Genomic DNA, 25,588 nt, shown 5'->3' with positions numbered 1-25,588 from the left:
TTTGATCAATAAATTAAATTAGAATAAGACACTATAGGCTGTTACCAATCAAATTAAATAATTTACACTGAAAAATTACAACTGCATTAAATAATGTTATGAGATTATTTTAAATACTTTTGAATATACAAATAAGAAATGTTGGAAAGATGAAACTAAACCACCAGTAGGTGGCAGCATGTGACCGTCTTAATGAGCGAGTCATTAAGTCGATTCAACGAAACGGCTGAATCATTCAAGAATTTGGCGGTCGTTTACGAATAGGCCATTGAATCTTTGATTCAACTGATTCATTAAAACGCTGAATCATTCACTAACACACACTGTTGCTGTGAGATGCGTTAAGGTTCTGTTGTGATATTTGTTTGGAACTATTTTCGCTGCTGAAATAGAACAAAAACAGTCCATATTGCTTCTAAAATGTAAGTGACTTAATGTTAAATTGTTTATGGAACTGGCGTATGAAATCAGTGTCATTTTCAGTCGTGATGGTATTCAGGAAAACAACACTCTTGTTAGTGTGATGTTGCTTAACTGTATCATATGTTATAAATATAAAACTACACAATTTTTCTGTGACACTCTGTTTACACAAAGAGTTTCTGTGTGTGAGCGGCGCTCATTTGTTTTCGATTTTCTCCTCGAGAGGCTGCGCGAGCCTCAACAGCTCAACCTTGTTAACGTCAGTTCGTTTTATATCATTATCCACTATCGATCTCCACTTACACTAACTGAATGCAGAATCATTATTGCACTTTGGTGATTCCCTAGTTATTTTTTGTTTTGACGTTTTAACCAGGATACTTGTCCGTCGGGCAAGTAAAATAGTTTTTCACTTGCCCCTTCAAAAAATCCACTCGTCCCGGACAAGCGTTAATGTCGAGCCCTGAATATGTGTCAGGAGTTATGAATATGAAAACCGCATCGGTACCTTTGATTGTAATATGAGCATCAGCTGATGTCATTCATAAAAAACTCCTCTATTCTCGTCATGAAGACTCACGAAAAAACATCCCTCAGGGCTTTTAGATCAAAAGTGTGCAGATGAGGAGAAATATTGATAGATTCTCATATGTCTGTGTCAAATTTCTATACAGAGAAGTGTTATTTCAATCTGTCGTGTTTTTAGTTCATACTGGCAGCCGGAGGACGCTCCGTGCACAAGTAGTCCATATATAGAACGCATGAAGATACCATGTGACATTCTCTCTGACATAAACAGCTTCCAGAAATCGCTTTAACATGCAGATAGACACGTTTGAAGATAATAAACACAATCGCGACAATATATGGCTTATCTGTGTTATTTATACCATGTTGGCTTGGCTATTTATAACATTTGACTTGTTATATAAAGTAAGTTTGGAGTAAAAACATGTTTTTAATCTCATTAATTGGTGTGTTTTAATTAATTGGTGTAATAAATCATAAATTATGGTTTAATAAATCAAATTGTTGTGGCAGATAATACAGATAATATGTTTTAAGTTAAGTTATCTGGTCTACCTTTATGAAGCAACTCTGCACTGTGCCCAAGCAGAATTTCCCCTAACTACTAAGCAAAAACTCACTTCATTTTGATTTCCCACCCAGCAATTTTTACTTATCTAGTAAATTAATCTTGATTTAAGAATTTTAAATATTTGGACTGGAAACAAGAAAAAATACCAAATGAGAAGAGCATTTTTTACAGTGTAGTCAAATCTTCTGATCATTTAAAATATAAGCCTCACACACAAAATCCACAAGTGAGAGTAATAAAACTTAAAACGTTTCAGGAAATCTCTAATATGGACAAAGACATGCAGCTGTGGCTGATTAAACTGCAGATAGAGACATTGACTGATTAACCATGAAGAAAATTAAGACATCATTGCAAAATTAAATGGTTTATATGTGTTCTTCAAACTATTGTGGGTATTTTTATTAGGATAATGTACATTATTATAATACAATGCCAATTAATTTAATTTTACAGTATTCCATACAGTAATAAAAGGTTAATTCTACCTCATTCTATGATAAGAAACCACATCTGTTCACAAAAGGAAGTTATTTCAAACTGGTTGCCATTAAGTGTAATTGTCCCTTTTGTATGAAATGGTGTTATTCTTCAAAAAGAAAAGTAAAGAAAGTAAAGATGAATTGGACTGATTTCAAGAATTCTGATAATAGTGAAAAATCAGTCACACTTTAGGCTATATTAGTTTTTTTTAAAGCAATTACACAAAAAATAAGTACAATATACTTATTGTGTTTTTGCTGCTACTGAGGTGGGATATGGGTAAGGTTAGGGACAGTTTTGGTGGTATGGGTAGGTTTAAGGGTTAAGGTGTAATGGAAGGGTCAACAGTGTAACTATAGATGTAATGAAGTAATTACAGATGTAAATATAGCTGCAAGCAGCCATTAACGGGGCCAAGCGCAACAGAAGCAAACAAGGAAGATAGCAGCAGACCAACTGAAAAAATGAGTAAAGACGTTTGAAGCAAAACAGTTAAAACACCACATTAAAACATTGAGTTGTATAGTGCCAATGTCATGTTTTGTTCTATTATAGCGCCACCAAGAGGCACAATCCTACAATTTTTTGTATGTGTCATCGGAGTGAGTCCATACATGTGTGTGTCAATTTTGGTGAAAATATCTCATTTTGTTTTGGAGTAATAGACATTTATATGAAAAAAACATGTAAAAAAATGACTGACACTTGACTTTGATTGGATTTTACTACCCCTTACTATCAATATTTTGACATTTGGGCATTTACACGTAGCTATCGACCTATGTTTCCGATTTTCTGACGCTGGTTTCGTCTCGATCGGACTAGCGGTTTCGAAGATATCAGCTAACGTTTTTAAAGCGCCAAATTACCGCGCTGCACAAACCATACGGCGAAACCTGGCAATTCTGGTATCGTTGGACTCGGCAAGGATTCAGGAGACAAAAAAAGTTAGTCCCATGAAAATAAGTCAACCCCACCCAAAGTTATAAGCGTTTGAAAAAAAAAATTATCCACTTGGTGGCGCTGTTTCGAAACTTGCCAGGCTACTTCCGGTTCTCGTGCTGATGACCCATACCGAGTTTCGTAACAATCTGTTCATGCGTTCATAAAATACAGCATTTTAGTACATAATTCAAAATGGCCAACAGTCAAAATGGCCGATATGGTAAAATTGGATATCAGACGACGCGGCATGCCGTCCTGAATCTAACGAGACCACTTTTATGATTTTTGGACAAACAATTCAGAAGTTATAAGCAAAAATAGCCATTTTTCGTATCTCTGGACCAGTAGGTGGCGCTGCGCCGAAACGCTGCATGTTGCCTCAGGTCATGCTTGTGATGACTTGTACTAAGTTTGGTTTAAATACAATAAAGCGTTGCGGAGATATTGCCTTAAGTGTGTTTTTTCAAGCGTTACGTTAAATTTGTTTGCGTGTTAATCAAAAACGATTTAACGAATCAATTTGAATTCCATGTTTTTTTGTCAACCCTGTCTGGAGATGATCTGGTTCAATTTTCGTGAAAATAGGACCAACGGCCTGCGATCGAATCGGCTTGAACCAATGAATCGAAATAAAAAAAGATTTTGTTTCTAGCCCTTATGGTTCAAAAGTTATTAGCAAAAACATAAGTCAAACTTTGGACAGGTGGTGGCGCTAGAGAGATTGATTTAGAGACTCCAAAATTGGTGTGGGTACTATTGGTAATGACCTCTATCAGTGTACCAAATTTCATAATTTTCCCGCAAACGGTTCTATGGGCTGCCATAGACTTCCATGGCGGAATAATAATAATAAGAAATCTAACGATTACAATAGGTGCCTCCGCACCTTCGGTGCTTGGCCCCTAATTATATGCTGGTATTTTTTTTAAATACAAGTACAATGTAAAAACATGTATGTACACAAGTGCATTGTATCAAATTATGAATTTAAATGTTAGTACATAGTAAAAGACACCTAAAATAAGTGGGACAGAAAAATCTAATATCGTGACAGCCAGTATCTTACGCTCTTGTAATTACAGGTAACAATTCGATAAAACTATTTTCCACCAAATATTTTATTAATAATTATTATATTAATAACAATATAGCTCTGTTCTTCTTATTAAAAACAAAGATAAAATAAAGATGCAAAAAAAGTAGAACAAATATAATATGGAAAAAAGGTAAAGCCTTGTTAATTTCATTTGTTTCATATTTTACATCTAACAGACGCATTCAAGTAAGAAAAACAAATAATCAAAATGTACAAATGATCACTACATAGTCTTTAGCATATTCAAATAATAAACACTCAGGTGCTTTATGCTGTAACGATCATTCAGTATCCACCTCTCATTCAGCTCAACATAACCATCATGAGGGCATTTAAAGCACACTTCTAAAGTCAATTTGTCTAGATGCATACAAAAAGTGTACTAATAATTTCACACACAAAATGATTTGCTTTAATAAATTGCGTGCAATATGCTGTACTGATCATTCAGCATCCACTGCTCATCAGACCAAACTTAATGAGCATTTGGGCATTTAAAACACGTCTAAATATCAACTAAACAGAAAAAGGCAACAAATGATTACGCACAGCTAGCATTATTCCATACTGTTTGCATCAAAGTCAAAGTCATTGTCACTATAGAGTCACTGGCTTTTGGCCAACACATCCAAATGGTCACAAAATATCATAAATGATCACTAAAATCACTGCACAAAGCCATAACACCTATTAAAATAGACCTACCAAAACTGGTTCTTCCAGCGACCAACCACCACCAGCACGCCAAACTATTCAGGCACTGAAACATTCCACTTAGGAAGTGGCGTATTTAAAAAGGCAAATCTCAATTTCTACAGATGTGCACGTAGAAGGTACGACTGACTTGGCTACAGAAGGTTTGATGGATTTTGTGTCCGTATGGACTTTGAAGCAAGCAGAATATGGCTGTTTCTAAAGTGTACAAAGTACCATCATGCATCTGCGGTTAAACACGAAACTCCGAATCGATTCTTAAATTTTCAAAGAGAGAAATCGTGATGCATCAGAGAATAGATTTGTTTTCTCTCACCCTTTTTGAACATGTTGAATCTGCATTTGTTGGTTGTGGAATGTCTGAGAAGTGACATACTGTAATCTGGTGATTGTTCGCCTTGGTCGGCATCTGTCAGTGCAGTGTGAAATGGCCTTAAAGGGAACACTCACCCAAAAATGAAAACTTGGTGATCATTTACACAGAGTTGTTTGTGTAAGGTGTTGGTGTTGTTCTAATGCAGTATGCCATTCATTTGTAGGTTTTTTGATGAAATTAGCTCCATTCAAGAAGTAGTGTTAATTTCATTAACTAAAAATTAACATACAAAAAAGTACATCAATTACACTGGTCTAAACAAAATAGCATTTTGGCATCAGTTAAAGACAAAATGAAAACAGGGAGGCCTTAAAGGGATAGTTCACCCAAAAATGAAAATTCTGTCTTCATTTACTCACCCTCAAGTTGTTCCAAACCTGTATGAGTTTCTTTGTTCTGCTGAACACAAAAGATGATATTTAGAAGAATGTTTGTAACAAAGCAGAGAGAGCAACCATTGACTACCATAGTAGGGGAAAAAATACTATGGTAGTCAATGGTTACTCTCTCTAGCCTGGATGCCAGCCAATGTAGCCCCGCCCACAACATTTTTACTCGGGCAGTTCGGTCTGGAATTGATCCGTAGAGAAGGAATTATGCCCGAACAGAAACTGTTCGGACCAATGAATTTGTCAGGGTGGGCTTTAGACGATGATGGACAGATGATAAACAGTAACGTAATCATCCACGTCACCAAAGAACGCTTGGGTTGAATTTGTTCTAATCCTAAACGGAGAACTTGTTCGTGTTGGTAAGTACTCTGTGTATCCTTAAATTCTTTTTTTAAAACACCGGCAAAGATTGTTTACACTCATCTTTTTCTTCTAACGTTAGGCTACTTATTCCAGCGTGCGTGCAGACAGGGTTGCCAAGTTTTCACAACAAAACCCGCCCAATTGCTATTCAAAACTAGCCAAAAACAAGCCCAATAGCTTTCCGGGGGTTCTCCGGGGAAAAAAAGGCATTTGGGGGGTAAAATATGTGTCATTTTGGCAGGGCTGCCTGCTAAAATTCGCATTCCTGTGTCTGTATATCACATAATTGGGGTCGCTTCAACCCGCGGACTTGGCAACACAGTGCAGTTGAGTTCTGTTGACATTTGACAACTAACGTTATGCGTCGCTCCGTTGCTCTGATTGGTTGTAGGTCTATCCAATTGAGGTCTTTCCTGGTTCGGTTGAAACACGCCCCATAATCACAGCCCAACGGAGCAGTATCAGACTCATATTCTGACTAGAATTGAGTATGACGACGTCAGGCTATGCTCTCTCTTATTTTGTGTTCAGCAGAACAAAGAAACTCATACAGGTTTGGAACAACTTGAGGGTGAGTAAAAGAAGACAGAATTTTCATTTTTGGGTGAACTATCCCTTTAAAGCTTCTCTTTGTTGACAACAGATTGATAAACAATTCCGGGGAAGATTGGTGGCGCATGTTGCGTTCCCAAATGCATACAAGCAATTCAAACAGCATTTAGAGAGCATTTACTGTGAATGCTCCACTGAATAAATGCTCCGGAAAACATGGATTATATTTATACAATTACAAAAGTGATTTGATGATCGCACTAAGCCTTATCACAGTAGCCGCTTTTCCACTGTCTGGCCAGTGCGAGCCAGGGCTTTCAACGGGCTGGGCTAATAGCCTCGGCCTGTAGCACCAAGCCCAAAACCATTGCCGTCGTGCAAGAAAGCTCCCAACCCCCCAATACATTGTTCTCAAAGCTGGACAACTTTGTTTTCATTGGCTCTGTTCAACAGGAATTCACCATTTTGGATGTTTTAAATATTGCAGACTAAATTTTAAAATATTTATTATATCAATAGTTTCCATGCAATTCTCACCAAAATTGGTAAAAAAAATGAATTCCAAAACATTGAATTCCTAAAATTCTGGTTGAGACTAGTGTTAATTTCGTTAACGAAAATATGGCGAAACACGTTCATTGATGACCAAGATGACACAAATGTCATTAAACAATAACTGTGACTATCTCAACATGCAATATCATTGACAAAAAAAGACGATACTAAAATGTAGTTTAAAAAATAAAACTTGATCAAAATCACACTGCGCGTATTTGTCGGGGGAAGAGGAGTGTTCGAGTGCTCATGATTGCGGTTGCCAGATTTCAATCATTTAAACACCGCCTGACAGACACCGTTCTGTCGGGAGAGAGAGAAGCCGCAGTGTGTGCACGAATAATAAATAATTAGCTACACATTAGAAATCACTGATCACAGATCAGAAGGAACTGAAAAAAGACTTCTGTTTTCATTTGTACATCCAAACACTGAGAAACTGCCAGCATTCACAAGCCATGATCTCTCGAGGACAAATATAGTGCTTGCATGGGCGTGCCAGATTCTCTGGGTGGAGGAAAGGGAGGTAACCTTTCCTGTGTGGACGTCAAAACAGGAGACTTCAGGATTGGCTAGTCTGGCCTGTCTTTCTCAAAGGCAGAGAAAGACAGCCAGAACTCGGTTTTACACCGTTCAACATTTCTATCCACTTGGGGACAATATTAAGGCTAGGGGAACTCATATTAATGTTGAAATACCTCATAAAATGAAAATTTCATGCCAAGGGACCTGCAAACTGGCAACTATGTACACGCTCTCTCGCTCTCTCTCACATACACGCACATGGATGATCTAAAAACACCAATAGACATTAAACAATAAACTGCATTTCAGCTATCTCCATTTAAGATTTTCCGCTTAAAGCTACAGTCCGTGACTTTTTGCGGAAAAACATTGCAGCCCTAGCTACTTCTCTCTGTTTATGTCTATGGCAAGTCACGCAGGGACTGTGCTCCTCCGCAGCGGTTCCTACCAGTCTGGTCTGAAAGTGAAATAGTCCCAATATAAACACTTATTATAAGTGTACCATAATGATTCAGGGTAAGACAAAAACACGGTTTGGAAAATGGATTCATGTTGTACATTCTCATTATATAATTTCTGAAAATCTTGAACACAGAACAAGTTACGGACAGCAGCTTTAACCCTCTGGAGTCTGAGCTCTTTTGGGGCCCTTCTAGAAGTTTTGACATGCGCTGATATTTGTGTTTTTTTCAGTTGCTTATAAACACATTAATGGCAAAAGTGTAATTACACTGTATTCAGCACAAACTGGGCTACCATAATATGTGAGCAACATGTATGTACATGCATGTATTTGAGAGAAAAATGTTTATGCACGGTTTTTGAAAAAAAATAAAAATATATTATATAAATTAAGACCTCAAAACACACAATAGATATGTGTTCACAAGGCTTTTGACTCCACGGTGTATTTGCATAGAGTTTTTTCTTTAAACTGATGTGAGAATCATTGAGCCTACTCATTCACATAAAACAGTACACTGATTTAAATTTTGTAAGAGTTTTTCTTCACAAAGCCCGTATGCGAGGAGGCGTGATATCAAATGAATTAATGATGCGTATCACCTGAGAGGACATATCCCGCATAATGACACGCATAATGAGCTGCATAATGAATGAGCTTCAGGTAGGCCTATGTGACGGAGCAACAGAGCAAAGGAAATATACTTTTTTGTAGTTTATTTTATTTGGAATGTAGTCAACAATTATATTTTAAATGATCAAAAGATTTGACTATACTGCAAAAAAATGGGCGAAAATCAAAATGAAGTCAGTTTTTGCTTAAAGGGTAATTTCAGTGATTTAGCATTAGGCTTTGTATCAGTAGAAACCCGGTAGCATATTCAAATTATGGTACTTTCCCCCCTCATATCCCCCTGAGACGAGAGAATTATGCATTTTATTTCTGGAAAAAAATCCTCCGATGACGCAAATATCGTCATTTTGCATTATCTGAGGATTTTTTGGCCAGAGGCAAAGACTACAGCCACTAGATGGAGCTGTTCCGCATGTTATCAACCCGCCCATAGGGGAGAGATCTCACGCACAAAACGTTAAACAGACAGCCGCACAGACAATCATAATAACGGAGCGCGGTGCAGAGTAAAGTGAGTGTTTCAACTTTTCAATGAATTCCTGTGATAGTTTAGCTTCCATATGCGATCTGAAAACGTGCCAGACTGGCGCTTAACGTTACCTCAGTTCTGCTCAGCTCTTCGTGAGGAATGAAATCTGACACTGCTGCGTCTGTGCCGTGACTTTCGTTCGGCTCACTCACACCTTATTGAAAAGACACGTTCAGTTTTTAATTGTAGTGTTTATTCTCTAACTGAACAAAATGATTGTATTACTATGAAGATCAAAATGACGGTGTACGGAGTGGCCTCGTAGGGCAGCGAAGCAAGTGCATTCTGGGAGTTGTCTTTCATCCACGAGACAAAAATACATTTTCTGTCTTTTCTCAGTCTAGAAGGCACCAAATTCAAAAATAATTTCACATTTCTACTGCATAAATTACCCAGTTTAAATACAAAGCTTAATGCTAAATCACTGAAGTTACCCTTTAAAACAATCTATATTATCTGCCACAATAATTTATGATTTATTAAACCATAATTTATTACACCAATTTATTAAAACACAACAATTAATGAGATTAAAACCATGTTTTTACTCCAAACTTACTTTATATCAAGTCAAATGTTTTAAATAACCTTACGTGATCTCATTTGGCTTTGGATCAAAAAATCTGACAGAAAATATATAATTTTACAATATTCTGCATAACTATAAAAGCTTGAATAGCATTGCATTATAAATATAATCTATCATGAAAACACCCAACATGGTATAAATAACACATAAGCCATATATTGTCGCGATTTCTGGAAGCTGTTTATGTCAGGGAGAAGGTCACATGATATCTTCTTCGTCTACCGTATACTATGGACTACATGTGCATATACTATGGACTACATGTGCACGGAGCGCCCTCTGGCTGACAGTATGAACTGAAAACACGACAGATTGAAATAACACTTCTCTGTATAGAAATTTGACAGACATATGAGAATCTATCAATATTTCTCCTCATTCGCACACTTTTGAACTAAAAGCCCTGAGGGATGTTTTGTCGAGAGTCTTCATGACGAGAATAGAGGAGTTTATTAATGAGATCAGCTGACGCTCATATTACAATCTAAGGTACCGACACGGTTTTCATATTCATAACTGACACATTAACAAATTATGGTCACTATATGACTTTGAGTATAAAACAGGGGTAAAAAAATGGAAGCTTGAGTCTTTAGATCTTTTAAATGATGTATAGTTTGTCAAGGTTATTACTTTTCATCTGACAGTAATTTTGAGCTACTTTAAACAAAGAAAGCTTCAATGCGTCCTCGCGCAGGTTTTTGCGTTTAAAGGTGAACTATGTAGGATTTTTGCAGTAAAATATCCAGAAACCACTAGGCCAGTGTTAAATATTTTGTTCAGTTGAGTACTTAGAATATCCCAAATGTTTCCAACTATTTGTAAATCGTGAGAAATTGCTATTTTAACCGAGGAACCGGGACGTGTGAGCTATGCGTGTAAGGGAGTCGCCTGTCGATTGCGTCATATCTGCGTTACCCTCAGTTTTCCGGTTTTATTCAGTGAAACACTTTACTCTCACTGCAGTGTGAACAAGTGTCATAGCAGCTGCCAAGCGAACGTCATAACTTCCTTTACAACACACTTAGATATTTCTAATACGATAAACAGAGCTACGTTACATCATACTCATGACTGGAAAAGAGGAAGTGGCACCGGCAACCGTGTCATAATAAAAGTCCCGCCGGCGACTATGCCATAATAACAGTCCCGCTCTTCAATCGCTCCAGCGGTTCCTCAGCTCCACAACACTCGGTCCTGCTCTGCTTCAGACTACAGTGATGTTAATAATCACATCCATGAACATGATTTCTGCCCGAGTCCTATCCTGACATCAAACTACGCCTTTGTTTTGAACAGGCGACCTCTAGTGGACGGAAAAGTTAAATAGTGTAGCTTTAATATTCACAGATGCTTACAGAGTAAAGTTAGCCTACTTACACACAGCGAGGGATTGTTGCTTTCAGAAATGAACAGTTTTTCATGGATCATTATTCCAGGATTATTAAACGCATCTCAAAAACGATGTAGTTGTAGTAGGAATGCAGTACTTGATGTGTGTGTGGGCATCGACTCCGGAGCCTCAGTATTTGAATCTCAATAGAGTGCGTGCTCCGTGGGCATGGTCACATTAGTGTGTAATGAGCCACTCAGGAACGACTAACATCCCTCTGCTTTCAAACAGATTACATAAACACAGAATATTTGTTTTTGATTTGGTTTACAGTGTTTAAAACCTGACATTTCAGCGTTTCTTTAGACATATGTCTCATGTTTGTGAGAGAAGCATTCACTAAGCTAGAGGCAGACCTGAACTCCTCAGATTAAAAAAGGTGACCGTGTCGCGGGGATGGGGATTGGGGGGCGTGCCCCCGGCTCGATTTTTTTTGTGATTTTAATATGCAAATGACACATTTCTGAGTGTGACTTAAAGAGAATGACACATTTAATATTTTAAAAATGATTTTATTTACAACACGGAAACGCCTGGAACTCAAGGAAGTGTTGTGACACATGACACAAAAAAATAAAGACTGACAGTAGGGGTGTAACGGTACAAAAAACTGATGGTTCCGTACGTACCTCGGTTTTGAAATCACGGTTCGGTACAGCAGTTTTACAAAATTGCTTTTTTTTTATATTTAAAGGTCCCATGGCATGGCATTTTTCTATTATTTTATAATGTTTCCTGAGGTGTACTTATATTGTTAGTATGACTTTTACATCATAAAATGTCATAATTTAGAAATAAAAGGCATTTTTTCTATACTGCTGTTTGCCCTGTGGCTGAATGCCCTGCTTCAAGAGGCGTGTCTGCTGTGAGACTTCAGTAAAAACGCCCACTGTTGTGATTGGCTTACATCTTTGCATTTTAAATGAGCGGAGGGGGTGTGGTTTAACGAGGTCTACGAGGCACGAGCAGGCACGAGCTGCTGCCAGAGAGACGGATGGACCTGAGTTCACTTCAGATCAGTTCTCAGCATGTGTGAACCGTTGTAGTAACAGCATATACTTCAGGTTATTAGTCTATTTCTAGTCGGAGGGACTGTCACTCATGTCAGAAAGTTAGTAACTTTAGTAAATTATGGATCAGCGCTGACTGGAGACGCGAACCGTTTAGAACGATTCAGTCCGATTTGGTGAACTGATTCGGTTCACTAAAAAGAACTGGTTCAAAAGAAAGATCGTTCTAGGGCTGCAACGACGCGTCGACGTCGTCGATGACGTCGACTACGAAAATACGTCGACGTGCGTGAAATGCGTCGACGCGTCGGCGGCACATTATTTACGTTCTAGAATGGAACAGAAGATCTAGAATAATGGCAGCTTCTGCTCCCGGGCATAGTGAAAATGATCATTTATCATATAAAGCCAGACCGCGACATTCAAAAGTGTGGGAGTACTTTAAACAGAAGCAGAGTAAAACTGTGCTTTGTTCGCTCTGTAACGTCGGTTTCACACTGCACGCGGTGGCAGAGCAGAAGCTGTGCGCGTGGAGAGCGGGAGCTTTCACACTGCCAGTCAGTGTTGCCAAGTCCGTTTTTTTCCGCGGAATTGGGCTACTTCTACACTGTTGCCGCGGGCTGTGTCTCATGTCCGCGGGTTGAAGCAAAAAAACACACATATTTAACCCCCCGAACGCGATGTTTACCAGAGAACCTCCCCGAAACGCGATTGGGCTTGTTTCGGGCTAGTTTTGAGTAACGAATGGGTGGGTTTTGTTGTGTAAACCTGGCAACCCTGCTGCCAGTGTTCTCTCGCGCAGCTGAACCGTGGCGCGTGTATTGCAACAGACGGTCACATTTTCCTGGGTTCTTCTCCGACCCCAGTACGTCTCGTGCTTTTATTTATTATGGGCTGCATATATCTCCTGTTAATGCGACCTGGTTCCCCTCTGTCCCAAACACATATGCATAATAACTTGCTGTTTATAGGTAGTTTGCATGATTAAAGTAACATTAAAGTTAAGATATGCCTCTAGCTTTAATCATTTAAATGTGTCTTTGAAGTTTGGGCAAAAACTTCTGGCAGCTTTAGTCGTTGTTTATGCACATGTATCTTCAAAACAGACGACTAGTTATACATTAACACTATGCTGAAAGCTCCTGTATGTGAACCTTTTGCAGATAAATACAAGTGCATTTTCTTTACTATTGACACAAATCAATAAGTAAATCATACTCAACTACTATAGTAAACAACTTTTCCTAATTAGGCCTACTCTGTATACATTTTATGATGAATAGTATCATTATATATTATGTTTAAAAAGCTTCTTGTGTTCATATATTTCATTATAAAATGGCATACTATGTACACTACCCTTCCTGAAATACAATTAATATTGTCATCATTCATTGATTTCATGTTAAAATAATATACAAATTCACTACCCTCTTTGAAATACAATAATCAGTAAAAAAGAATAATAAGATTAATCTGGAAAAATAACCGTTAGATTAGTCGACTAATCGAAAAAATAATCGTTAGATTAGTCGACAGAAAAAATAATCGTTAGTTGCAGCTCTAGATCGTTCGCGAACCGGACATCACTAATGTACCAGAGACGGAGCTCAGCGATTGCTAACAAAGTTATTTATAGTAACTACTGAGTTATGAGAGCGCTGTCAGTCAGCGCGAGTTTATTGTGTTTGTATCTGAGAGTTCTGAATAAACACGAGTCCCAGTCACACCGAGTCCGTCTTCATCATTATTACCAACTTTGTAACACATGCAAAGTACCATTACAGCTGTCGAGATGAACGAGTTAAAAGTAAGTGTTGATAATAGCATTATTTTTAAAATAAAATAAAAGCGTCAGCGTTGATTACACAGCGCAAACAAAGACACAACAGCAGTAATCGAATGTAATCCAGTTTATTGTGGGGCTAGGCTGGCTAGCCCGAATATGCTCACGCTAACCCCCCTTCTGCTTAATCTCACGCTGCGTTTGGTGCCTCCGCTGTGGGCCAGATGCAGTACTGGGGGTCGGGGATGTTGAAGGCCACCGGCCAGTGCAGCCCGAGCTTCGGCGTGTGTGAGGCCGATGTTGAGCAGAAACTCATGACTGTATGCACATTTTAGAACCGATAGACGCGACGAGGACGTACAAAAACACTGACTCACAAGATAGAAAACACGAAAACACCGCTCTGTCGGGAGAGAGAGAAGCCGCATTGTGTGCACGAATAATAAATAATTAGCTACACATCAGAAATCACTGATCACAGATCAGAAGGAACTGAAAAAAGACTTCTGTTTTCATTTGTACATCCAAACACTGAGAAACTGCCAGCATTCACTCGTTCACAACCCATGATCTCGCGTTTGCATGGGCGTGCCAGATTCTCTGGGCGGAGGAAAGGGAGGTAACCGTTCCTGCTTGGACGTCAAACCAGGAGACTTCAGGATTGGCTAGTCTGGCCTGTCATTTTCTCAAAGGCAGAGAGAGACAGCCAGAACTCAGGTTTACACCGATCAACATTTCTATCCACTTGGGGACAATATTCAGGCTAGGGGAACTCATATTAATGTTGAAAAACCTCATAAAATGAAAATTTCATGCCATGGGACCTTTAACAGTGGTTTACTGAAGAAGAAAAAAAGTGTCTGTGCTTGAATGAATTAAATTATATCTAAAAGTTTATTGAAGATATATTTCTGTAAATTATATAGGGAGCCCTTACTTGCACATTAATATTAAAGGTTAACAACAGAGCCCAAACTATTAGCCTAAATTCAGTTGCTATTTATTTTTAGGTTTAATAATCAACACTCAAATAACATATTGTATGCAAACTTAACATAAGGCAGTTTTTGCATTAACTTCTAAATCTAATTATAAAATAGTTTTCTCCAATTCATTGTTGAAATATAATAATTTATATTTTATGCCGACTCGAGAGGGTTAAATTAAATAGTCATTCAGCCGGTCTGTGTTTTGACTCGCCTCACAAGCAGTTTGTGCGACTACATTTGCCATCAAACCTTCTCAGTGATGAACAGTAATAAATCCAAGCACGGATCTCTTGACTTTGCGATTGTGTTGACTGCACTTACTTGTCTGCGTGACAATACAAAGTCTTTTTGCTGTTGTTTTTAATAGAAAAACATGAATGTAGAATTTCACTGTTTAAAATGTTTAGAGAGGTTTTTTTCCAGGAGGCCTATATGACAAATAGCCTATAATAAATTATTAAACTAGAAGAGGTCAAATAAACCATGCATATGGGTCGACATTCTCATGATTTGTGCTCAAACAAAGTGCAACAATTCTGATGAAATGTAAAAATACATTTCTCAAGTGACAATATCGTTGTGATTATAATTGATCAAAATAATCGCATGACGAAAATGTGACTACGTTTTCATTGACGAAAACTAGACTAAATAAAAATAGGACAAGGTTGACTAAATATGATAAAAACTAAAAAGCACATTTGACACAGGAGACTAAATTAAAATAGCCAACAAAATTTACACTAGTTGAGACCATAGACCGTAAAAAAATATGGACGACGCGACTTCATTGACTTCCGCTGACCAGAGTTGAAACTTTCGTAGGCCCGCACAAGGCGCTGACATCTTGGGACCGAGTCTGCGCAGTAGCGTTCTCGGGACCGGAGTTGCGCAGTAGAGAGCAGGAAGTAGAGGCGCGATTATCAAAAGCCTGCCCACACTCTCACAGATGCAGAACAATTCATTATGTTGGTGTGAAATAAACAGTTATAGAAATGTAGAAATTAAAGCTAAAGCTCCAATCTCCTCCCCAAAATCCCGAAAAAGTCTGTTAGTGCCTCAGTGACAACTTCACTCAGAGAAGCCGTCAATCATGACGTCACACCCCCCGTTTTTATAGCATCAAATAATGAACTAAAGCTAAACTTATTTAAAAAACGAACACTTGAAATGAAATCATCGTAATAAAAACTGCCTAAAATGACAGAAACCATCTTTAGGAAACAATTATTTGAAGTGTAATCGAATTGTTTAGTGTGTCTCGCGTCCATTCTAATACATGGAGGGGTGGGGTTTAGGAGCTATACTGGGACCAGCCATGGGGGCGATCGAGGCGCGGAGGCTTCAGTTTCTGACAGGAGTGCTCAGGCTTGGTTGAGACACATTCTGAATAAACCATTAAACAAACTGTTAATATACTGGAGACAGACATGTAACCACACATCAAATAAATTCTACATATGGAAAGAAGTGACATTCCGTGGCAATCATTAACTCCTCAATAACTTATGCCTAATAATAACAACATGCCTAAATAACATCATAATCTTTTAAAATATTTCGCCTTGCATGTTTTTTTAAAACAAGCAAAAATCAGTTTCTGGATTTCATTCAGTGAGTGCTATGGATATATACACTCACAGGTGTGCCCAGTTTGGTCTGAGATGATAGTTTCTTTTTCATGGCTCTCTCATCAAAGTTGGCACTTCTCTTCACATACACACCTCCGTGCTGTGAATGAAATCAAAGTTACATAGCCAGGAACAAAACCGGTCTGGTTCATAAAACACAAGCAAATTAACTTTATAAAACCATTCAATTTAATCCCAATTTATATAAGAATTAATTTTTGCAATATTTACACAGAAATTTGTGAATAAGGGACTGTTTCCTTAAATTAGATGTGTACACTACCTGTGAGAAATACCATCCATACAAAGGAAGCCACTTCAGACCATCTTTCAGCACATATCTTAAGTGTCCAAGTGCATTTTGTCGAATGGCTAACATGTCAGCAATAATCCAATCAGCTACAATGGAGAACACAACCCTTTCAAATGGTGCAGTGATGTGTTAGATACAATAATACACAGACATCACTGTGGTACCATAGTACTTACTAACGTATAACTTACTATATAAAAAAATATTGTATGCATCACACATATTTTGGAATGTTTATAGATAAGAACATGTATTAACTTCAAAATACAGACTTACCTGTGGATTGATGGTTTGACAGATATACAACATTCTCCTTCTTTGGTATATCCCCATAAATGACAATCTGGACAGAGATTTACATAAACTTTTCAATACATTAAACAACAAAGGCATTGTTAGAATGAACATGGCTTAACATTACTGTATGAAAAAAGGTCATCTTGATTATAGCATTATGGTGAATGGAACAATGTCTTTTGTTCAACTACATATAGGCAATATCACAAGCAGGAGTGTGACATCATATGACTATCAGCACGGCTGCAATATGGCTGTAGCTAATAATCCACACACGAACATGCAGATGACTAAAGCAAACCGCACAATGCATGAATGAGAACTGAACAAGAACAACTGAAACAGGGCTATACACCGATCAGGTGTAACATTATGACCCCTGAGAGGTGAAGTGAATAACACGATTATCTCTTCATCACGGCACCTGTTAGTTGGTGGGACATATTAGGCAGCAAGTGAACATTTTGTCCTCAAAGTTGATGTGTTAGAAGCAGGAAAAATGGGCAAGGGTAAGGATTTGAGCGAGTTTGACAAGGGCCAAATTGTGATGGCTAGACGACTGGGTCAGAGCACCAAAACTGTCGCTCTTTTGGGGTGTTCCTGGTCTGCAAGTGGTCAGTAACTATCAAAAGTGGTCCAAGGAAGGCTGGCCTGTGTGGTCCAATCAAACAGACGAGCTACTGTTGTTCAAATTGCTCAAGAATTTAATGCTGGTTCTGATAGAAAGGTGTCAGAATACACAGTGCATCACAGTTTGTTGCGTATGGGGCTGCATAGCCGCAGACCAGTCAGGGCAGAGTCCTGCACGGGTCCGATTTTGTAAACCCGCACCCGCAGTGCTTAAAACCGCATCCGACCCGTTTTCCGACAACAGCACTAAATAAAATCCGCACCCGACCCGACCCGCTTAAAATGAAACCGACACCAGACCCGCAGCAAAATCAGTTTAGTAGGGGTGTGCATTGGCACTGCCCTCACAATTCGATTCGATTACGATTCACCAGGTAACGATTCGATTCAATTCGATTCTACGATGCATCAAAATTCTACTGCGCACAACAAGGCAAATTTTTTATCAGTCATGAGGCAGTACAAGCAGTCAGATATTGAACAACAGATTTTATTGGCTGCTATGTGTGTATTATCACTCTCCTGTATCTTTGACATAAATGTCATTAAATAAAATATAAGAAAACATAAATCACTGCTTTCAGTGCTTTGAATGAGAAATGTTTCTCTTCTCTCTACTTTAGAGCGATCAACATGGTTCGTGAAGTTAGTTGTATTGCCAACGTGCTTGATTTTAGTGTGGCAGGTTTTACACACCGCGTAAGTCTTGTCTAGTTTCCCATCAACTTCATAGAATCCGAAATGTGCCCAGATGTCCGCTTTCCAAGCTTTGGGCGCGTTTTTAATTACCCGTCTATTGCGGTAATCTCCCTCCGCCTCAGCCATCTTGATTGTTGTTGTTGTTGTTATTACCCCGGAAGTAATTGAAACTTCACAACTTTATTGTCCAACTCAAGGCCAGAAAATAAACGGTGACAAAATCGATTATGGCACTTTGCTGCATCGATGCTGAATCGTGCATGCCCCGCATTGCGATGCATCGCCGAATCGATTAGTGTTGACACCACTACAGTTTAGCATATCACATTATAGACACACTTACAAAAATGTTTATTGCCAGCATACAGAAGTTATTACACGACCATTAACACAAGGACAACTTCAGCCGGGACATTCTAAAACGCTTAACATGAAAAACGCTTAACGTGGCTTAAATGTACTAAGACACTGTTATTAAGAGACCAAACTCAGTAAACATAATACTAATAACATATACTATGTAAAAAATAAAATCAGATGAGCCCAGAATATGAACGCAACGTGTTTAATTATACGTTAAGCGTATAATAAGAAAACGCTTAAAGGAGTGGTTCCGTGTTTTTTTTCTAGGCTTGGTTGTGTTTATGGGGCGCAGTATAACATGTCTTAATACGTCATTTTTTTTTAAACGCTGTATTTTTCTGATATTTTACCTTTATTCCACACTGCTGTCTCCACTGTCCTTAGAATGGCTCGTTTGCTGAACTCATTTTATCAGTCTACAGTAGTGTACAACAGTTTAACGGGACAGAACCATTTAACGAGATTGACAACAACACACTCTTTTGGAGAACTGCAGAGATATTCAAATAACTCATCATATTTCCTCAGATATATGAGATTGTGTGTGTGTGCGTGCGTGCGTGCGTGCGTGCATTTATTTTATGGGGGGCCAAACAGGAAATAATTCTATGTAAATGTAAATCTGAATATATAGTTATAACTCTGAATATATCAATGTAAGTCTTGAATATATAGTTATAACTTCGAATATATAAATGTAAATCCTGAATAAATAGTTATAACTCTATATATTCAAGACTTACATTTATATATTCAGTTATAACTCTGAATATATAGTTATAACTCTGAATATATAAATGTAAATCCAGAATATAGTTATAACTCTAAATAAATAAATAAATAAATATTATACATACACACATTTTTTTTATATACACATACATTTTTTTATATACACATAATTATACGCAGTACACACAAACTTATTTATCGATTTGACACAAACATACATACATATATACATATACATATATACACACACACACACACACACATACATATACATATATACACATATATATACACACACCCACACACTTATACATATACATACATACATACATACATACATACATATATATATATCCTTTAACAAGCTGTGTACACATGGGCCTGTATATAACTTTGAATCTAAAAACAACATAAGCTTACATGTAAAAAAAAAAAAAAAACTCAGTAAACACAGTAAAGACAAAGAGTTATACTAACCTCAACGCCTGTGTAATTTTCAAAGAAGAACAGGACCATACTCTGATACAATGAATATCCACGGTCATCCACAGTGTGATAGAGTCTGGCCGGCAGCACAGTGGACAGCAGACGCCAGATACTCCAGGACAGCAGGTAAGCCGGAGCAGTGCCAAGCATCACCGCCGCTGGAAGCCAGTACCGCAACGAGTATGTGTGCACGACTAGAGACAGCAGCATTTTGACCGGAACCACCAAATGACTCGAGCGAATCTAATCTCTACACAGCTGCAATTCAAACTAACTCAGTAACGTTACATGACCCTGCCCAAAATGCATTGATCTTTTAGCCCAATTCAGTATATTTCACTGAATAATTCTGAAACAACTGTGCTAATAATTTCGATCAAGGAGAAAAAAACAGTTGATGCAAAATTTCACGCCTTCTGGAAACTTCCTCCAGGTTTAAGCATAACATGCTTTTAAATGTAAAACACTTCCTCCAGTGTGATTCTGGTCTTAAAAGGCACAATTCATAAAGACATTAAGATTAAATATACAAAAACTACAAAATCTACACTTTGCTCAAACTACACTGACTTTCCCTTAGCACTAACGTTACTCTAAAAATGACAGCAAATCTTGACTTGCTAACCCCTCCAGAGGACATACCAGTGACAGAAAACCTAAGCTGATCTAAGCATGGAAAACACTTTTCTAACTTCTCAATTTATACCATAACAACATATAAACAAACGCAATGTCTTACAAATACAACCTGACACATTACTCGTTCCCAAAAGTCATACACGCCTTTCAGCCTCCATATTGCATGCTTGTTTTCAGCCACATGCTTGTATCGTGCTCGCTGATTGGCTGACAAACGAGTTCCGGTGTTACGAGATTTTCGATTTCCGTGGGCCGGTTGGCGGAGCATACTTGAATATTAAGGGATTTCTAGATTCGTCAGATTTAAGTCATTTGAGTGTTTAGTTCGCGCTCGTTGTGTCTCAGCACGTTTAAAGGATTATCATAAAGGTAACTGTAGTTTCAGTGCCGCAGTTGACTAACCTAAAACCCTTTTTATAAATAGTGTGCAGTCGTCCATAACTGAATGTCAGGCATTCACTTCGTGCAACGTTAGGATACATTAGTTTTACAGTCTATCTATGGTTTCAGGTCGTTGTGCTCTTTCTTTGTACATTGCGATGTTTTAAAACTGGGGCTTTTATTATTTTATTTATTATCCCTATTGTATGCCTGTAACAACTGAAATACACCTGTAAATGTATTGATGGACTAATATATTTTTAAATCTAGCCGGGTATAATGGTTCTTACATTTTTCATATTGATATATTTTGATGATAGATTTACAGATGAACAAATATGTTAAACGGCATTTTCCTGAAATACAAGTCCTTTGTAACATTTATATATGTCTTTTTGAATCATTTAATGCATCCTTGTTGAATAAAAGTATATTATTTATTTAACATAATTATATGATTCCATACTTTCGAATGTTTCTCAAGTTACTTTAAAGAAGGAGGAGTACATTCTTTTTCGAAATAAATTATTAAAGGTTCCCATGTGTTGTAAAATGTTCTAGTTGATCCCCTTAGAAAATATGTATTTTTTCTTCAGTTTTTTGAGACATCATTAGATCACTAAGCCATAATGACAGTTTAGGTGGATTGGGTGATTTCCACTCTATAAGAATTCTTCTAGCTATTAATGTAGTAAAAGCCAAGGCATTTTCTTTGTCTTTAGCTATTTGAACGTCATCACCTCTGACACAAAACATCAGAACCATTATTGGGTTAGGGTGAATTCTTAATTTAAAGGTGCAGTGTGTAGTATTTATGAGGATCTATTGACAGAAATGTAATATAATATACATAAGTTTTCAGTGGTGTATAAAGACCTTACATAATGAACAATTATGTTTTTAATTACCTTAAAATTAGCCATTTCTATCTACATACACCTTCTTACAGTGAAGCTGCCATGTTTCTACAGTAGCCCTAAATGGACAAACACAGAACGTTAGCTACTCTCTGCTGTCTAAGACGATGACATCTTTTGTCCTGTGTCGGCCACCGTAGCTTCTCTATTTGATTTAAAAGGGAGGGATGGGCAGTTGCAATTCGCAACCTCATCGCTAGATGCAGCAAAAATTTACACAGTACACATTTAAAAGCTGAGTATTGTCTCAGTTTAGAGCATGACCAAAACATGGGTTAGAATCTGCTTTTGATTCATTGGAACGATAGCATGTTTCTTCTATATTTGGGTACAGTTTAGCCAACTTGGTTTTACTATAAAGAATACAGTAGACAACTTTCATCTGAATCAGATCGAGACTAAAATCCCATTACCCACTTTATCCCAGGATTCCTAACTACCATCCATTATGCTTTGAGATTTTCTATTGCTATATTTTGGAATGACATGATCAAGTTGTATTTTTTGAACGAATCCCTTAAGGGACCCTCAGAACTGAATATAATAGTGAAAACACAGAGCAGTGGCCTTGGATAAAGTCAACAACATGTAGGCTATGTTAGACCATATACCGACTAAGCTGAGATGCTTCCAGAGGTCATAGATCCTCTTTTTAATATAATTAATTCATCTTTGTCATCAGGATACATACCAACAACTTAGAAGCTGGCTATTATTAAACCTCTCATTAAAAAAACATAACTTGTCTTGATCCTACAGAACTAGTAAATTACACAGCCGATCTCGAATCTAAATGTTTTTGTCAGAGTTACTAGAAAAGGCAGTATCCTTACAACTGTTCCTTTTTTAGAAAGAAATTGTATCTGTGAGGATTTCTAAGTCAGAATCGGTAGCATTTAAATCTATTCATCCAGTTCCTTTAGCTTGAAGATTGATTTAGCAGCCAGCTGGTGCCACTATGACCATGAACCACAACTGCCACATCCATGAGATCATTTAAATTTAGAGGAATTTCATGTCAAAGGATGTTATACATCACTTTCAAATGAGGGTGAAGTTATCATTTGCAGCTCATAAGTATTTATTTATTTTTTAATATTTTGTATTAACCTTATTATTAAACTTATTATGTAAAATTATGTTCCACTTTTGATGTTATTTCTTGCGAGAAGTTAGAAATAAAATATTTCCTTAGTTATCACCAAAGCTTGCTCTGTTTTGCTGTAGATCATTAAACTGTTATGCTGCCTCAAACGTCGTTCGTGAGGTACCCTCGTGTGCAAACGCTGCCTGCAAAGTCACTAGGCTTGTTTGAGATGCGCCTCGCCTCGCCTGAAATTCAGCCGAGACTAGGCGGCTGCAGTGAGGGGAGGAGTGAAAAAAGTGCAGGCAAGCCGGACAGTTCTCTCTTCTCGTAGTGGATCAGACACCTGCGAGATCAAAGGCGGATATCGCGGGATTCATACTCGTGCGCTTTGTTGCTGATAAACTGGATGTAATTTAAGTTCTGTTACTTTTATATGAAAATAAATATTATGAACAAGACATCCAAAGTTATTGTTATTTATTTCCATTCGAAAGACGTGTTTATCAATCATTTTGACTTTAATTAGGCCTACATACATGTTTTTATATATATATATTTTATAAATATGACAAAATCACATAACCCACAGAGAGATCGCCTTTGCTAGAGAGTTTGGGAATATTCACACATAAAAACATGATCTCAGAGTTTTAAAATCAAACATTTAAAAAAAAGAACCATACATCACGGTTGTTTAAACCAATAAGCATTCAGCTGTGTCGTCAGCAAGTCGTTTCCCATCATGCTTTTGCTCCGCGCAGTCGGTGGAGAGCAGCTGCGCTCGTCTGCAGAATCCGACACATCCGCCTTTCGCTCGCGAGAGTTTTTTGTCATACGTCAGCATGACATCAGAGCAAGGCGGACCGCCCTCGGACACTTTTCTAACCGGAATGCATCTCGCGCTGATCACCGGTGATCGGTTCTGCGCAAATTTTGCTCATCTCAAACAAGCCTATTGCCCGAGGCAACAGGTCAGCTGCCTAATTTTTCGGATGCAGCCTAACGATACAGATCCACTTTTGCGGCACGACTGAAGCGTGGTGTTGTGACGCTTCCCCTCATGTGTATGTTGATGGGCGTTCCTCAAGTTTACCGCTATGGGTGTGTGTTTGAGCCAGCGGGGAATGAAAAACAAAGGACCGGCGAGAGACTTCCCTCCGTCTTCCCACCACGCTTCAGTCGTGCCGCGAAAGTGGATCAGTTAGGTGAGTCAAGAGGCTTGTTTGAGATGCGCCTCGCCTCGCCTGCAGTTCAGCCGAGACTAGGCGGCTGCAGTGAGGGGAGGAGTGAAAAAAGTGCAGGCAAGCCGGACAGTTCTCTCTTCTCGTAGTGGATCCGACACCTGCGAGATCAAAGGCGGATATCGCGGGATTCACACTCGTGCGCTTTGTTGCTGATAAACTGGATGTAATTTAATTTCTGTTACTTTTATATGAAAATCAGAGCCGGCTCTCCCTATAAGCGAACTAAGCGGCTGCTTAGGGCCCCGCCGCCTCTAGGGGGCCCCCTAACTACAGATTGCACTCGCCAGCGTCGCCGCAGTTTATCACGCAAGACGCTCAATTCGCGTCATTCGCACCGCGCGAAAAGCGCCTTCCGCGCCGCGGGACCTCTAGACGCGCGTCAACGCGCCTTTCCATTGACTTAACATTGAAATCAAATCACTCGCTCCAGACACTCTATTTGCGTTTGGTGTGAACGCAGCATAACGTTAGCTGTCCGTCGATTATGCTGAATCAACATTGCTTGCGCTATGGTCCAGCCGTCGGCCCCAGCTCTGGGCTACAGACCGCCGTAGAGACAGACCCACCTCCTATGAATGTATTTTCTTTTTAACAGTTAACGTTACATGACCTACACTAGTTCTGGGAAAGAAAAAAACGAAAAATCTTTGTCTCAATAGACGCTTATTACAATAAAAAAATAGTTTAAGAACATTCGAGAGAAAGAAAGTAATAGGAAGAGAAAGAGCAATCATTTGACAGTCAAAATCAAAATGAAGTTTAAAATAAAGCGGTTAAATACAAGCTTTTTCTTATGGTCTTAATTGAATAGGCAATTAAAGATTATTAATAAATATTAATCTATATACTATTATGAAATATTTTATATATTGTTAAGCTAAATCGCCCAGACCATTTAAACCTAAAGAAAACACAGTGTCCTCTCTGAAACATTATTGAATGATGATCGATACAAGACACCTAAAAGCAAAATGGATTTGTGGTAAATTTTAGTAAAGAACACTGTAAAAAAAATCAGGTCCCCAATTGAAAATTTTCTAGTGAGCGATCACATCTAAATTTTTCAGTTGGCCAAATTGAATTAATGTGAATTGATGCATTTTAATTCAATTAAAATTCAAGAAATTAAATTTGGCCAACTGAAAATTTTAGATGTGATCGCTCACTAGAAAATTTTCAATTGGGGACCTGATTTTTTTTTTACAGTGAATGCAGTCCATGCTGTGAAGGTTTAAAATATGAACAGTATGTAAG

General features: G+C 38.1%; 1 protein-coding gene across 1 annotated transcript in view; it reads right to left on the bottom strand.

Annotated features, from left to right (window-relative positions):
* The window catches only part of agpat5 (1-acylglycerol-3-phosphate O-acyltransferase 5 (lysophosphatidic acid acyltransferase, epsilon)), a 56,882-nt gene extending 35,983 nt beyond the window's left edge, over positions 1-20,899 (bottom strand). Inside the window, exons 1-4 of the mRNA XM_079843158.1 lie at positions 20,058-20,899; positions 17,136-17,202; positions 16,830-16,945; positions 16,557-16,646 (exon numbers count right to left, since the gene is read on the bottom strand). Of these exons, the coding sequence (XP_079699284.1) occupies positions 16,557-16,646; positions 16,830-16,945; positions 17,136-17,202; positions 20,058-20,276 (492 nt within the window). The 5' untranslated portion in view covers positions 20,277-20,899. The remainder of the gene's footprint in view (positions 1-16,556; positions 16,647-16,829; positions 16,946-17,135; positions 17,203-20,057) is intronic.
* Positions 20,900-25,588: the final 4,689 nt, after the last annotated feature.

This window comes from Gobio gobio (assembly GCF_949357685.1).
Source record: "Gobio gobio genome assembly, chromosome: 18".
Lineage (NCBI taxonomy): Eukaryota > Metazoa > Chordata > Actinopteri > Cypriniformes > Gobionidae > Gobio > Gobio gobio.
This window is presented reverse-complemented; position numbering and strand designations above follow the sequence as displayed.